General features: G+C 42.1%; 2 protein-coding genes across 2 annotated transcripts; both read right to left on the reverse strand.

Annotated features, from left to right (window-relative positions):
* Nucleotides 1-971: 971 nt before the first annotated feature.
* Nucleotides 972-2522, reverse strand: tcap (titin-cap (telethonin)). Its single transcript, XM_059348833.1, has 2 exons — nt 2130-2522; nt 972-1877 (listed from the first exon to the last, which is right to left on the reverse strand). Exons 1-2 carry the CDS (start codon nt 2279-2281, stop codon nt 1487-1489), a joined length of 543 nt encoding a protein of 180 aa, XP_059204816.1. The 5' UTR covers nt 2282-2522; the 3' UTR covers nt 972-1486.
* A 7270-nt stretch (nt 2523-9792) lies between these two features.
* Nucleotides 9793-15243, reverse strand: mreg (melanoregulin). Its single transcript, XM_059348018.1, has 5 exons — nt 13166-15243; nt 12857-13019; nt 12499-12589; nt 12251-12414; nt 9793-10689 (listed from the first exon to the last, which is right to left on the reverse strand). Exons 1-5 carry the CDS (start codon nt 13252-13254, stop codon nt 10492-10494), a joined length of 705 nt encoding a protein of 234 aa, XP_059204001.1. The 5' UTR covers nt 13255-15243; the 3' UTR covers nt 9793-10491.
* Between the last annotated feature and the right edge of the window lie 33 nt (nt 15244-15276).

Here is a 15276-nt window from a genome sequence, read left to right on the forward strand (position 1 = left end):
TTCTGTGTTGGAAACAAACACAGGTTGTGGAACATGAAAGATAAATGAGGGATGTAAAGTGGTGAAGTGGAGATTGTTCAGAGGGTGGAGGACACTGTCACAGTATCCAAATTATGGGTGACAGATACCCAGCTATTTATTTCAGCCTGTCTGGCATCATGGTGCCTCCCAGAATGCATAATTTTCCATAATGATCCGTCCCTTTCAATGTTCTCTCAGCATGTTTTACTGCTGTTGTTAGTCACATATTTATTGTTTATAACCCCTTGTTACTTTAATATTTATCCCATTTTCTCTTTGTTGTAGCCCCTTTTCTTCTTAAAAAAAATCGAATCCAATCTTTTACACAGTGTTATAGTGATACCTGCCTAAAGCTGCAAGATAGTGTTATTAGAGTTATAACACTTTTCATGTAGCCTGCAGAATCCTTGTAAACCAGGCTGCAATACACTTTAATTGAATTGTCACTCAGGTTCAAATTTGATCTTATCTCCTCAAGCATCGTTTTATTCACCAAACCTTTACTGTGCCACAAAGCCGCTTTCATTCACTTAAATATAATGAGAATATGTTCATGTTGCATCCAAAAGAAACCACAGTGACAGAGGAGTGAAAAGCTGTTCAGTTTTTATTAGTAAAAATATAAATATCTAGGAAAAAAATAATTCATCATTTCACAAATTTCAAATTACACATTTCACAACATCGCAGCTAATACAGTATCTGTTCTACTATATCAGGTAATACACCATAGTAAGGTTATTAGGTTCTATAAGTCCTCTTCATTAGAGGTGTCAACAGGCACACACACACACACACACACACTCTTATGTGTTACAGCTGCAGTGTGCGATCATGCCGGAGCATTCTGTACTCTTCACAGAGATCAGAGACTGTCAAGAGCTTGTGGAAGACCTGGATGTTGACCAACTCCAAGACCCACTCCCCCCTCCCCATCCACCTCTGACTCTCCCTCTTTCCTATCGCATGTCATTTTCCGTCTGTCACTTTCTGCATCATCGCGTCCCTTCGTCACCTACTACAGGTACAATCCATGAACCTCAAGATCACTTTAATTTACCTTAACAAGGATATTTCCACTTTTAAAATTATGTAAAGGCAAAAGAAAGGAATAGTTGGGTCGCAGTGAGAGAGATAAGCAGATATGGTGAGGCCAGCTGGCCAGCACGGCAGAGATCAGCCCCTGGCACAGCTGAGAACACACCCTGCCTCTCCATCACAATGCCTTCACATATTTAATACCACTGACCACCACAAATGTCACCACTGTTGCTGTGCTCGCCAAGAAACACAGATAGTGCTAAAAGATCTACAGTATTTACGGTTTGTGATGAACGTCACTAGAGATTATTCTATATATATCTTGTCATGCTCTTTCCTGACACATGTAGCTCAATGACTGTTCTTTCCCAATCGTCACCCGTCTCATCTCTCCCTAACATCCCTTCTTTCTCTTTTTTCTTTTTCACCCTCTCTGGGCCTCTTGAGACATTGAGCGACCCAGGTCTCTGGGTGCTTTGACGAACTCCATGAGGGTGGGCTTGACCGGGGGGAGGTCTCGTGTGATCTCGTCCACGGTCCTCTTGGTGGGACAGGCTCCATCTGGGGTCGGGAAGGGCTGCAGGTCCTCCTCGGTGTGTGGGGCTCCACGTCCGAGCCTGACACCCAGCTCTGCGGGGGTGAAGATGGGCAAGGGGAGGGTTCTTCTCTTTGGCAGCAGCTGGTGCTCCCTTACGCCTCTTTCCACAGTGCCCACTCTGAAGACACCAGAGGGGCAGATCTGTGTCAGGGAACGGGCCTGCCACTGCCGGGACAGAGTCTCCCTTCGAGAGTCATCATTCATGTTCATCGTCTGTCTGCGGGAATCAGAGTGAAGTTGTAGTTAGAAACTTGCTGTGATGCTTAATTAGAACAATAACTGACTTCCAATATATGAACAGTTCTACCATGAATTGCCAAGCAAGAGCAGGTACATCAATCTATATCTGATCATGGTGTGAGATGGTAAATTACAGCCAGCATGTTCAAAGAAATATAAACTTTTTCCCACTCTGATGACACATTTAACATTAAGAAGAGCTGTTTTTGGTTGCTCTGAGACCTCTTACCTTTCCTGAGGTTGAGTCTTGAGACTGACACTTTTCCAGTCAGCGGTGTAGCTCTCCCTGTGAGCCTTGTTCTCCTCCCGCACGCTGCAGGTCAGCTCAGCTCCCACCACCACGCCATTACGCTTTTCCAGGACTGTACAGATTGGCACCATCTCTGCTGCTGTGGGAATATCTGTCTTGGATGTATGACCTCCAATGGCTCTCGTTGATCAGTCTTTAAGTCTGGTGTTGTGGCTGTTTGTTCAGGGGAACAGCGATGCTTCAGCTGGCTCTGTCTCTCCCTTTGTGCAGTCTGTGTTTGGGCTCCGGTCTGTCCATGACTTTTATAGATGTTCTGTTGCTATTTCTGATACATGTTGTCACTCTACAATCAGTGTACACTGACATCCAACACCAAGTGCTCTGTGTCTCATTCCCAGGGAGCTGGAAGCCGAAACTCTGAGGAGGGGTTAAGGGTAATTGGGCTGAAAATCCCCTGATTCTCAAATTGTACACCCAGTGTCTGTGTAATCACTCAGCCCAACATCGTGGTGTCTTGGGAGACACTTTGTATGGAGATTACATAAACATGTAGACAGACACACACAACAGGTTTAGTCTTCAGAGAGGAATCTTAATAGGGTTTTGGTCTTGATGTACACGGAGCAGCAAGTGTTAATGTGGAAGGATAACAATGATGCAGCTGTTTTCCATACACAGGATATTTCAGGCACGTAGGTTAAATGTGTAGGCATCAGAAGCAGTGCATCTGTCCCATGGGGATAAAAGGTGAAAAGCTAGAGATATTTACTGAGTAGCTCATCATATCCTGCTGACTAAGACACTGGGACAGCACTCTACCTCCACAGACTTTCCTTATGTAATTTAATTCATTTATAATGAATAAATAATGAATTTGTTTCATGAAGTTTCTAGAAATGAGGGTAAATAAACGAATCACAGGGCATAAACAGAATCTATGCCCCATGTCAATTTACGTTGTTTATTTATTTTCTCTCCTACTATGCTTTACAACTCTAAAGTACAACTAAATTGAAGCCATACATTTATTCAAGTACTGTTCCTAAGTACAATTTTGAGGACCTTGTACTTTTGAGTATTTATTTATTTTTTATTTTACTTCTCCACTTTTGAGGCAAATACTATACTTTTTACTCGACTAAATTTAGCTGACAGCTTTAGTTACTTTTCAGGTCAAGATAAATAAAATAAAATAAAAGACATGAACAATTAAATCTTTAAATTTTGTATTATTTTATTTTTAAACCTCATAGCAGTAGGCCTATATTTAGTAGTTAAAATAAGTCCTATCTTCCCAAATTAAACGCTGCTTATACAAATGCATTAATACAAATAATCTAATATATTTGGAATATATAAAACAATCTGAGTGGGTCCATTCAGCATAAGGAGAAATTTTACTTTTGATACTTTGAGTACATTTTGATGCTGATATTTTTATGCTTTCACTCAAGTAAGTTTTGCAGGACTTTTATTTGTAATTGAGCAATTCTGCAATGCAATATTAGTACCTTTACTTAAGTAAGAGATCTGAATAATTCTTCCACAACTGCATGATATATTATTGGTGTGGTTTAAGATAGTAAAGTATGTTATACATATATGGCTATTATACGACATAATAAATATCTGCAGGTGAGAGACTTAATTTTTAGCACAGAAACTAACGTTAGCTGCCCTGCCATTCCACCAGTTCCTTTAGTCGGGTTGTATCCAGTTCAGAAGCTTTATAATCCAGTCTTGAACTCCGTTTTTTTGGAGACTTTGTTAAATAAATCCATGATGATAACTCCATGATGATAAATCCAACACTTAATGTCTTATTTCCACTTTTTCCGTGTTGAAAACAGTTGTCAACAAAAACAATGAACTATGATGCAAAATTATCATTTGTTTTGCAAAATGTTTCATCCACACTAATAGAGTTATGAAATCATCCCCCAAATTGATTGTCTTCATGAATTAATTCAAATTGTACTTAAAATCCCTAAAAATTCTAACAATAACAAAGGCACAAAAATGATATGATATCTTGAAAAATGTTCCCACTGAAAACAGTTAAAACGAAAGTTACTTATGTACCTACGGTTCTATGAATCCTGGATGACTTCGTCTTGCGCATCTACAGGTCGAGTAGTTATATCAACAAAGTCACCTGTGACCCCCTGATGACCCCCAGATAGGTTATATCTTCCGGTGTCATCAGAGGATCTGTTCCTGCAGAAACTTCACACCTCGATCTTTCTGTGCCTGTGCAACTTGGTGTCCAAGTGAAAGCTGTTTAGCCACTTCTGGAGGGGGCGCAGTGACAGCAAGCCCAAGGGAACGACGGCTGCAGCAGCCATTAGTTTGCCCAAAGGCGCAGGAACTGGAGGAAGGGCATCCGCTGGCCCAACCGGAAGACAGGGAGGAGGCGAGAGATATCGGCCACCCGTCGTGTCGATGGACAAGCCCTCATGGTGACAGTGTCCAGAACCAGACCCAGGAAGGTGATATTTTGGGAGGGGACCAAGCAGCTCTTCTCCAAGTTCACCATGAGACCCAGTTGGGCCACATGAGCCAGAAGAGCAGCCGTATCTAGAGCAGCCCGAGACTGGGACGGCGCACACCCCAGCCAGTCATCCAGGTATGGAAGAACTTGCGACTGCAGGGGCGAAAGGGCTGCAGCCACACACCGGGTGAAGACCCGCTGGGACAGTGAGAGGCCAATGGGAAGCACCAGGAATTGGAAATGATGGCACTGAAATGCAAAACTCAGGAACTGCCTGTGGTGGGGTATGACGGGAATGTGGAAGTAGGCATCCTTCAGGCAGTCTGGGTCAGAACACGCCTGAAAAAAGCACTTGCTGGAGGCAGCTGGGCTTGTGGCATGTCGAGTTGTATACAAGCCAGGGCCATACGAATAGCCCTGATGGAGCTACCCTCTGATCCCCCTCCGAGCTGCGAGCCGAGGAACGGGAGCCTGCCCCCGAGGCATGGGAGATGGTGTCCTGAGGGCCTGCGATTTCCCCATATTCCCTGAATGCAGTGGCCGAGGCTGTGGTCGAGAGGACGTCGTCCTCTGGGCCAGACATTGTCACAGAAGTAGTAGGCGTACCCGCACTCCCTGCACCAGTCTCAGGCTGGAGAGCCAAAAAGATGGACTTCATCTGATGAAGCTCTGCCAGGGTCTGGGCTGGGGGCAATTCTTCTGGCGAGGACACACCACCCAGAAGCTGCTCCACCCCAGCCAGCCTAGCAACCCATACCGCTTGGGGCATGAGGCTGCAGTTCATGCACGGGTTCTCTGAAAGGCCCTCCCTTAGGTGCTCAAGGCCAAGACATGAGGGATAAAGGTCATGGCCATCCTCAGGCTGCAGAAAAGCCATGCAGGCAGAGCAACAACGAGTGGTCATCATAATTGCAACCGCCAATTACTACACCATCAAAGCAGCGTATGTTGGGAGCGGGAGCGAAGACACTGCCTTCACCAACAAGGCTGTACAAAGAAAAAGGCAGCCTCTGTACTCTTGTTTTTTTCTCCTTTTAAATTATATATATATATATATATATATATTTATTTATTCCATTATGATAATATACTATGCAATTTCAGCCAGTAGACATAGCACTGCTAACTACAAAATGAAAGTTTACTCAAAATCCAACAGAAAAGCGGTACCTTGAGGGCAGCACGGGCACAACCGAGTACCCTAATAATTCAGTTTACACAAACAAGGTAAGGCCCACCTATGCTGGGAGAGGGGGCGAAAACACCGCCGTCTCCAACAGGTCGCCGCTAAATCAATGAAACAGCCACCAGGCGTTCTGAGATAAACAAGTTAACACGAGCGAACACGCTGCTGCTAGCCACAGCACACCGTTATGATGGGAGAGGGAGCGGGAGCGGTTATACTGCCGTCACCAACAAATAATAAAGAGACAAAATTACTCACCCAGCCGAGAGGCCAACCTTGTTTGGATGCATGACGATCCGAAGGAAGGGTGCTCACAGTGACGTGAGAGCGGCCGCACGCCGCGTCCCGGAGGCCGGCTTGCCGCAGTCTTTGGATGGCGAGCTCCTCGCGGCTCCGACCGAAATGGCTTGGTCACCAGGCTACCGGCGGCAAGCTGCTAATTACTTAGCTGCGGCGTCAGTTAGGGTTTTTTTCTACAGCTGTAGTATACCTGCGACGCGAGAAGAACAAAGGAACAGATCCTCTGATGACACCGGAAGATATAACCTATCAGGGGGTCACAGGTGACTTTGTTGGTATAACTACTCGACCTGTACATGCGCAAGACGAAGTCATTCAGTGTCTATTTATTTTTGTTTTTATTTTATTTCAACTGCTCTGAATGTACAATATTGATGTTATTATTATAAGTTTTACTGTTAATTGATGTTCACCTAGCATTCTTTCTACACTTATGGAAGGTATACTGTGAAAAACGTGCCAGAAATGTTTATTTTTGTAATTTTCAATGAGCATTGGAAAAAAAACCAACAGTTGTCTGCAGCCTTACTTCAACAGTGTCAATCGTTTTTTAAGAGTAAAGAGAACATATGCTTATATGAGCGAACAATAATTGGAGATTTTCAAACGTCTACTTCTCCGGCATAATTTCACCTAGAGACTCCATTTAAACAGTAGACACAAGTCTTGTGTATTGGTGTATTTATCCACGTTTCGATAGGTCATATCGTTTTTTATCAATCCCTGTTAAGAAAGGAAACTTTGCTCATTGGAGAACTGTTCGCTATTTGCCATACTACACACAACACGGTCAGGGAGGGCAGAATAGTCGTTGTTGTTGTTAGCCATCAACTAGCCTGGCGATGTGCTTTCCGGTCTAATTGTGAACCAATCAGATGCTGTGTTCCTAATTCATCGATCAATCGGAGGCAGCGTTTATATCTGTTTGGCATATCTGCGCTAAAAACAATGCGCAGTAGAAATACTATCCTCATTTATAACTGCAGTTTAATTGACCATGGTGGCGGTATAAGTATTGTATAAATACTCATGAATATTTTGTGTTTTTATAATAGCTTGTATGATTCAGAACACGGAAACACTTTGTTTTATTTAAACGGTTATTTTCATTATCAACCAGTTTTGGTTGAAATCATAATAGGCCAGTTCAGTTCAGAGGGGGTTCATACAACAGCTGTGGCAACATCAGACCCCCTCATTAAATGCCATTACAGTGTGCTGCCTCGCAGTAGCAGTGAGAGCTCTATCCCCAGTGATTCATTACCACGGTGACAGAGCGCCACGCAAGCAGTAATCAACTCAGGTTACCTACTGTGAAACACACACACACACACACACACACACACACACACTAACCTCTGACAGTTGTCTGCTGGTGTGATGTTACTACCAGTCCCTGACTCTGACTCATTCATCCACTTCAGGTACTGATATCATCAGATAACAAAGATCAGATATCACACACACAACAACACAGCATTTAGTCTTTAAATGTGTTTAGCATCATTTTCACATCAAGATATACAATCTCTCTGACAATATACAATCTGCTAAATCTGTGCCAAATTATGACATTTAATCTACAGTATAGCTGTTTCAATGCCTATATTCAAGCGTAAATGACTGACATTCCTTTCCAGTGACTCGTCAAGCCCCATATGGAGCAGTTAAATGCTATTTTCTCTCTACCCCTCAAGTATGACAATATTTCAATTTCCTCTCTGTCATTTCTCAGCATGATGACATTGCACATGTAAATTATTGCTCAGTGTCAGAGAGGGAAAAGTGAGCAAGAGCACCGTAGACATCCTTAGGGTCATGCCTTCAGCCATAGCAGCCATGAGATGCCATTTCAGTAACCTAGTAAGTCACTATGCAAGGTCCTTGAGATCATATCTTTTTAGACACTGAGCAATGAGTAAACTAGAGTAGATAGTACACAGTGTTTTAGCTATAATTTGGGTGTCGACCTGAGGACATGAGATGGCTGCTACCTCCTCGCTGTTTGCCGGTGAGTCATGCTATCCTAATAAAGCCAGAGGTGTAGAGCATCTGTGAAGGTGAGCAGTGATGAGATGAGCCCTGTCACTGTGATCACCCCCCTCCTTTTCTCTTCGTTCTCATCGCTCCACCAGCAGCAGGCCACGCCTCGCCAGGAGGAACTTTGTGTTGCGTAAGAGCGCCGCCACAGCTGCTGGGAAGTGACATTTAAATGAGCTGTCACCGAGAAAGAGACAGGGAGTGGGAGGGAAGGAGGAAGAGAGGCGGAGGGGGGAGAAGGGCAAATGCAGGATAATGCTGGGGCCTGTGAGGGGTCTGGTAAATCATGTAAAATGTTGTGAAAATCAACGTTTAAGGTTGTTATTACTTTTGTGATAGAAGAACAGATTTAGGAGGACAGAGAGGATCATTCCACACAGGTCTGGCTGACACATGACATTTTGTTTCATATTTATTCTAATTATTATCTACCTGAGAGTTTTCTCATTGGCACTGATTTGGTTTATTTTATTCAAAGAGAATAAGTTTAACCATCTGAAACCCAATCATTGCTTTTAGCAAAAACTTTGAGTTTTAATAAAGTCCATACATTATTAGATATTGATTATTTAATACCTGATTTCTTAAAATTAAAATTAATATTATTGCTGTATCCAGAATATTATTTAACATTAAAAGGCAACAACATCTTACTAGTTAAATTTGTAATTGTGATCCATGTTATAAGGTATGTCTGCATGATTAAAAAATGTAAAGAAAATGATGTTATGAAAGGGTTAATAAAATCTTGTTGAAGTCTCATGGTGAAGTGTTAATTGAAGGACATTTGTACATCTGTACATTAACATGAGTGCAGGACGGTTGACAATGTAGAACACAGGACTTCCGTCATGCTCAGTTATTGATTTAGTGACATTGTTTCAGTACAGACCTTAATCAGTTTAAACCAGTTTAACCCTTAAAATAAATATTTTTTCTTTGGACAAAACATAGAGCTATTGCTCGTTTTGCAGGAAGAAGAATCTGAGGGAAAGTTAACTTTCCATCGATTCCTGCACACAATCTTCAGCTTGACTTTTTGGTCTCACACTGGCACCAAAGTCAAGTGTTGCCATCTATTTCAGAGAGTGTGTGTGTGTGTGTGTGTGTGTGTGAGCCAGTGTGCCAGGGTTAGGGTGCCGTGTTTAAACATGTGCCCTCAGCAGAGTGTTTCTCTTATATAACATTAGCAACAACAACAACAGCAAGCAGCTGACCACCAAAACACCATCTTCACCATCCATCTTGCAACCTGGTCTGGTCCCAGTGGGACGGTCAGACGCCGTACAGTCAGCACCAGGCCAGGACTTAAGCCATGTCCGCGGATCGGATTGTAAACCCAGCATGGGTACACAGCCGACAGGCCACGTGAGGGAAAAACAAACTAAAGAAGACCCTTGTGTTTCACTTTAAAGGAATGTTGCCCATGTGCCACAATTTCTGTGGAATCACAGCTCACTTGACTCTCACACAGCAAATCCTACATCAGTTTCAGATTGCCGATGGTCATGCAAATTCTTCTTTTCATCTTTGTTTAAATTGTGAGTTAATGGAAACTCATTTTACATGAGGCACGCCACGGGAAGGCATCATACCAACATGTGATACAGGATTTAGCTGGAACTTTATTTCATCATAAACTGGACACAAACTTCCACATGAGCTTAGAAATCTTTCACATTTACTGTAAATTACTGGAGGCAATAAAAACATCCTCATGCATCACCTAAAAGTCACATACACTCCCCATTTAAAAGGCTCAACATACTGGACTAACCACATCGTTTTTCCATCTGCTATGATCCTAAATGTTTGAAACTAATTGCAGACTTTGAAAGTTAAAAGTACCAATTATATAAACACACATTCTTATGAAACTGACATCAGATTACTGGGCTATTTATTCAGTGTTGTTACCGATCATGTGATAAAATGAAATGTGTGCTGATGGTCATAGGACAAAACATAAAGAGGCTCTGCTCACAGGAACATCACTACCCTGAAGGTTCACAGCAGCTGAACAATGAACAGGCTAAGAACTTGATAAAACTCTGTGGTAGACAGAAAAAAAGAGACACAGACATTAAACACCACTGTAACATTTACCAGAAAACCTGCAAAGCCCTTTTAGATTTTGACCGGAGAATGAGACACAAGTGGTGCAGTTAGGGGGGAGAAAGGATAAATTGTTCAGAGCCTAAAACTTCCAAGAAGCAGCAACAGACACTTGAAGGTAAGAGCTATGCATTTCTGTCGCCCAGGTCTCCAGGGTTGATGACTACTGCCCCCTGCCTTGTGTGTATTATTATTGCAGCCAGTAGATCTTAAGATCTGTCACTCGCATTTCCATCGCTCTCCTCCTCATCATTGCCTCTTCCGTTCATGGCCTCCATCCTGGCCAACAGCAGCGGCAGGTTTATGTTGAGGCCCCCCACCTCCTCATCAGAGTCCTCCTTTGGAGGATAGAAGCGCCTTGCCTTTGCTAGAAAATCTTCAGCTATATCTAAATACAAGAGACGATCCTATGAAGAGAGAAGAGAAGAAAGAAGTGAATGTGGTTATTATCAAAATATGGTTGTCATAGAAGCAGTGTCTTGTGCCACAGGAGTTGGATGTCCTCCAGTGGCTGTGATCTGAACCTTTGGAAGAATCTTGATTAATTAATTTTTTTTTGACCAATCAAAAATGATAGCCGTAGAGAGATAATCAGAACAAACTAAATTTGAGACAGATAAGATAAGATAAGCCTTTTATGACCCCTAGAGGCCATATTCATACTTGTGGCCCAGCAATCCAGTCTTCAAAGGAAAGCCTACCCAATATCTCCTCCCAAACTGTGAGAGGATTCACCATAGGGACTTTATGCCCTTAACCATACAGATACAAGTAACAGCTACTCAATTGATTTTTGGAAAACAAAATTAGTTGCAGTTCGACCTATTTACAGCTGTAAGGGGTTGAAGAAAGTAAGCCTTGTTGTGACCTGGAGCACAGCAAACATGCACACCAAAATCTTGGGTTAGGTTATGCATAAGGTGAATTTAACATTGGCAAATATTTTCCTTCTATTCACTTTCATTCTATGTGAGCAAAGGGGCGAATAAAAAATGTGCTTCCGGTTGCAAAGCAAATTTGCATCTTTGCATTGAATTGAGTTCAACTTTGACTGGCAATTTCACAGCCTCAACTAATAACAAAGACAAGTGTGTGCCTTGGACTAAAAACAAGCAAACAGATATCCTTGTGTGTCACATCCTGCATTCGTTTAAGTGTGACCTCAGCCTAAAGGTTATATGAAATGATAATGTTCCCACCCTCTACCGGCCTCAGTTTTCAACCCAGAAAGCCGAAAACTGCCGAGTGTGAAGGTGTGTGTTTGTTTTATGCCACTTAGCCAAACTGGGGCAGGATGATTGGATTGTCTTCATTGCAAAAAGCTGCTTAGTTTTCAAACTGATTCATTCTGATTTATATTTTGTGAGAAGGTTGGTGATGAGCCAAAGGACAGTTGATTAACTGTTTGTGCCAACTGGCAAAAAGGGGGTGTGACAGTGGGAGGGGCTTGTAACAAAAAGGAGCATTACTTTTAAACGGATTCATGCACCATTACCAAACTGTCAACTGTTTGTCGTGGATTCTTGTGGGAGCCATTGTTGCATTGAGCAGAGTTCCTGCTCTACAAGTGACTGTATGCTCTGCTCATCAAACAGTCCATGAACCCCTTTTGTAGACACCATTGCACTTAGCAGAGAGTTCCTGATTAAACAGTGCAAGTTAGGGCTGCCTCTTTCATAACTAATCAACTATTTGTTTTATAAACTTGGGAAACATAATTGGTCTCAGCAGAGTTCTTGTTTCAGTGGTGCGAGTTACTCGTGTTCCCCTTCCACAACATAAACACAACTACAGCTCAGTCTCTTACTTAATTGGTCCACAAAAATAACCCTAGGTGGCAGGAATTTGGCATGGAGGTCAAGTGTTTGTTAGGTTCTGTGTGTGTGTGTGTGTGTGTGTGTGTGTGTGTGTAAATTCATGAACGTGTGGATGCATGCATGCATGACTGCAGCTACATTTAAAGTTTACCAGGATTAGTAGATATCTTTCTGGTGGTGGCTCTTTGGTGCAAAAGATGGATGTCTCAGTGTGCAGGGTATGAAGCAGGGCTCGTGCTGCTGGGGCGTTACGCATACGGTCATTTGAGGCTCCAGCTGACACCGTCAGCAGCGAGTCTGCCTCTGCCATGAAACCTAAAAGAAAGAAGGGAAACCATCCCTTGTTACTTTGCATCCAGAAGTGACAACATGTAGAACATCTCATCTGACCAGCTTTACCTAAGTTCTCCAGGATCGTCTTCCATTTTTCTCTGACTTCTCGACGGGTATCTCTCATAGCCTCAATGTCAACACTTAGTCGACGATAGCCCTAAAAAGAAAAGGACAAAGCTAAAAACGATTTCTTTCAGCATGGTGTTTCTCTCTTGGGCGAGGCTCTGCTGGTCTACTCTCTTGTAAACAGATAATTTCATGATTGCCTGCTGCATCAAAGCTGGTATGAATGACTAATCACAATTTTATACAGCTGAAGATGATTAATCATTAATATCAACCTATTTGACTCTTTTGCACCATGTGTGGTTACATTTAGACCCTTTTTACACCAGTTAGAGCTAGAAAACCCTGTCTTACGTACCGTGGATCCCATGCGGGTCTTGTTCCTGGCCTGCAGCAGGCTGTAAAGCACTCGGTCGTCAGCTCTCTCCGAGTGGCTGGGGTCCCCGGGCTCACTCCACAGGTTGGTCTCCTCATCGCGGCGCTTCTGGACTTCACGGTTAAAATACTCCAGTGGGTCCTGACTGTGTCACCAAACACACACAAGCACAGTTATTAAACTATACAGTGGTTGCATGTGCATAATCAGATGTGACACACATGATAATCAGTTAGTGACATTAGAAATTATTACAACAATACTCATGTATTAAAGTTTCTGTCTTCTTACGGTACTAAAGGCTGCTTTTCATCATCATCGTCGGCATCATCGGCAGCAGGGCAGCAGCAGCAGCAGAGCTTCCTCAAGACTGAACCCATCTGGAGTCAACAGGGAGTAGGTGTTCACAATGGCTGATAATCCAGATGTGAATCAGGTTTTAGTTCTTTGAATGGCAAAGAAGCGTCCTTTGTTCTTCAAGGAACAGCAAAGCTGATTCCAGTGGTGGGTCTAGTTTGCTTTTAACTCCACGATTCCTCTGCCCCTGTAGATGCTCTGAAGTGGTTCTTTAAAGAGGGGACCCTTACTCTCAGCCTGTGTTTCAAAAACAAAAAAAAGCACAAGGCAGCTAGAGGCTCCACTAGAATGACTTGTAATAATCAGAAAGAGTTCAAAAAAGTTGTAAAAGTCAATGATCCCCAAACTCTACCTAATTTTCAGCTTCCCATTTTCAGGGCCCGGCCACGACTCGTCCTCCTGATCGATAGCCAGAGCTTGTCCGGGTGGAGACGCTCAGGCAGATGGCAGCCCAAGGACTGGTGCTTCTCAGCAGTCTTACATGGAGGACAATGAGAGCAGTTCTCTCATCGATTCAAAAAACACACATAGTCGCACCCCCACAGCCTCAGAAGACAGTCACAACATAATCATGTGAGCTGCTCCATCTCTTGTCCTTAGCATTGTTTTGCCCCGAGGACAACACATCTCCTCTCCAACAGTAGCTCTGATTACACACTCTGTATCCAATCCACCATGGCTGCATTGATTTTGGGATTATTTCGTTTTACTGTATGTGGCTGCTGAGATTACTTACCCATGAATCTGTGAAAATGCGGTTCAATAAGAAACTTTGAATAGATTGCTTTGAATTCCGATGACCACACATCCACGGATTATCAACAGAGAACAAGCATAAGACTGGTAAAGCATTGTGAACATTGCGGCCTTTTGCAGCAGTAAAACCGTCATGCATGTGACATAGGCTCAAGTCACAGGGTATTACTGCTCGTGCTGAGTGTGTTAGATCGCTACTTTCTTTTACATTTTGAAGATTTTATTCAAAATTCTGTCTTATAAATTTTCTCTTTAACTTTACAGTTTATTTTTTTATTCATAACTTTGGAGCTACCCTGTGCTGTATTCTTGACATTGTTGAGAATAAAGTTTGGTGAAACCACCCATTTATTACTATATTTTTTCCCTTATGCTTGCCTAGTTATTCAAACAATATTGTGACATTATGACACATCTGACAGTCATATGTCAGCCTGAGGTTGGGATATACCGCATATCAGTGGTGGAAAAAGTATTCAGATCCTTTACTTAAGTAAAAGTACTAATACCACACTGTTAAATGACTCCACTACAAGTAAAAGTCCTGCATTCAAAACTTACTGAAGTAAAAGTACAAAAGTATCAGCTTCAAAATGTACTTAAAGTATCAAAAGTAAAAGTACTCATTATGCAGAATGGATCCACTCAGACTGTTATATATATATATATATTCCAAATCTATTATTGGATTATTATTATTGATGCATTGATTAAAGCAGCGTTTTCATTTTCTATGTAGGATTAATCTTATTAATATACTGTTACGAGGTTATGTTAAATCTCGACTTGAAAAGTAACTAAAGCTGTCAGCTAAATGTAGTGGAATAAAAAGTACAATATTTGCCTCAAAATGTAGTGAAGTAAAAGTACAAAGTTACATAAAATGAGAATACTCAAGTAGAGTACAACTTCATCAAAATTGTACTAAGTACAGTACTAATACAGTAATACAGTAAAAAATATAGTATAAAATACTTCTCTAGGAACAGGGGTCTGGATGACTGCTGGTACGTCACTAATACAGCAGTATGAACTCGAAATCAGCTGATAAATTGGATTAAATGGATCAAAAGTTTGCTGAAATAACTACAACATGATGGTGACGTGTAAAAAGATTAAACTCATGATTTGTCAGGTCTGTTTACGAGATGAAAAACAACTTTTAAAGAGCTTGTTTTCTGAACAGCGTTTGGGCCGAATAGGACTGTGCTAACCCAAAATAAACTGTGATTAAATTACATTGAATTGTTTAAAAGTATGCTGAAATAACTACACAATGATGCCAATGT

Source organism: Centropristis striata, chromosome 13, assembly GCF_030273125.1.
Source record: "Centropristis striata isolate RG_2023a ecotype Rhode Island chromosome 13, C.striata_1.0, whole genome shotgun sequence".
In the NCBI taxonomy this organism is placed as follows: Eukaryota; Metazoa; Chordata; class Actinopteri; order Perciformes; family Serranidae; genus Centropristis; species Centropristis striata.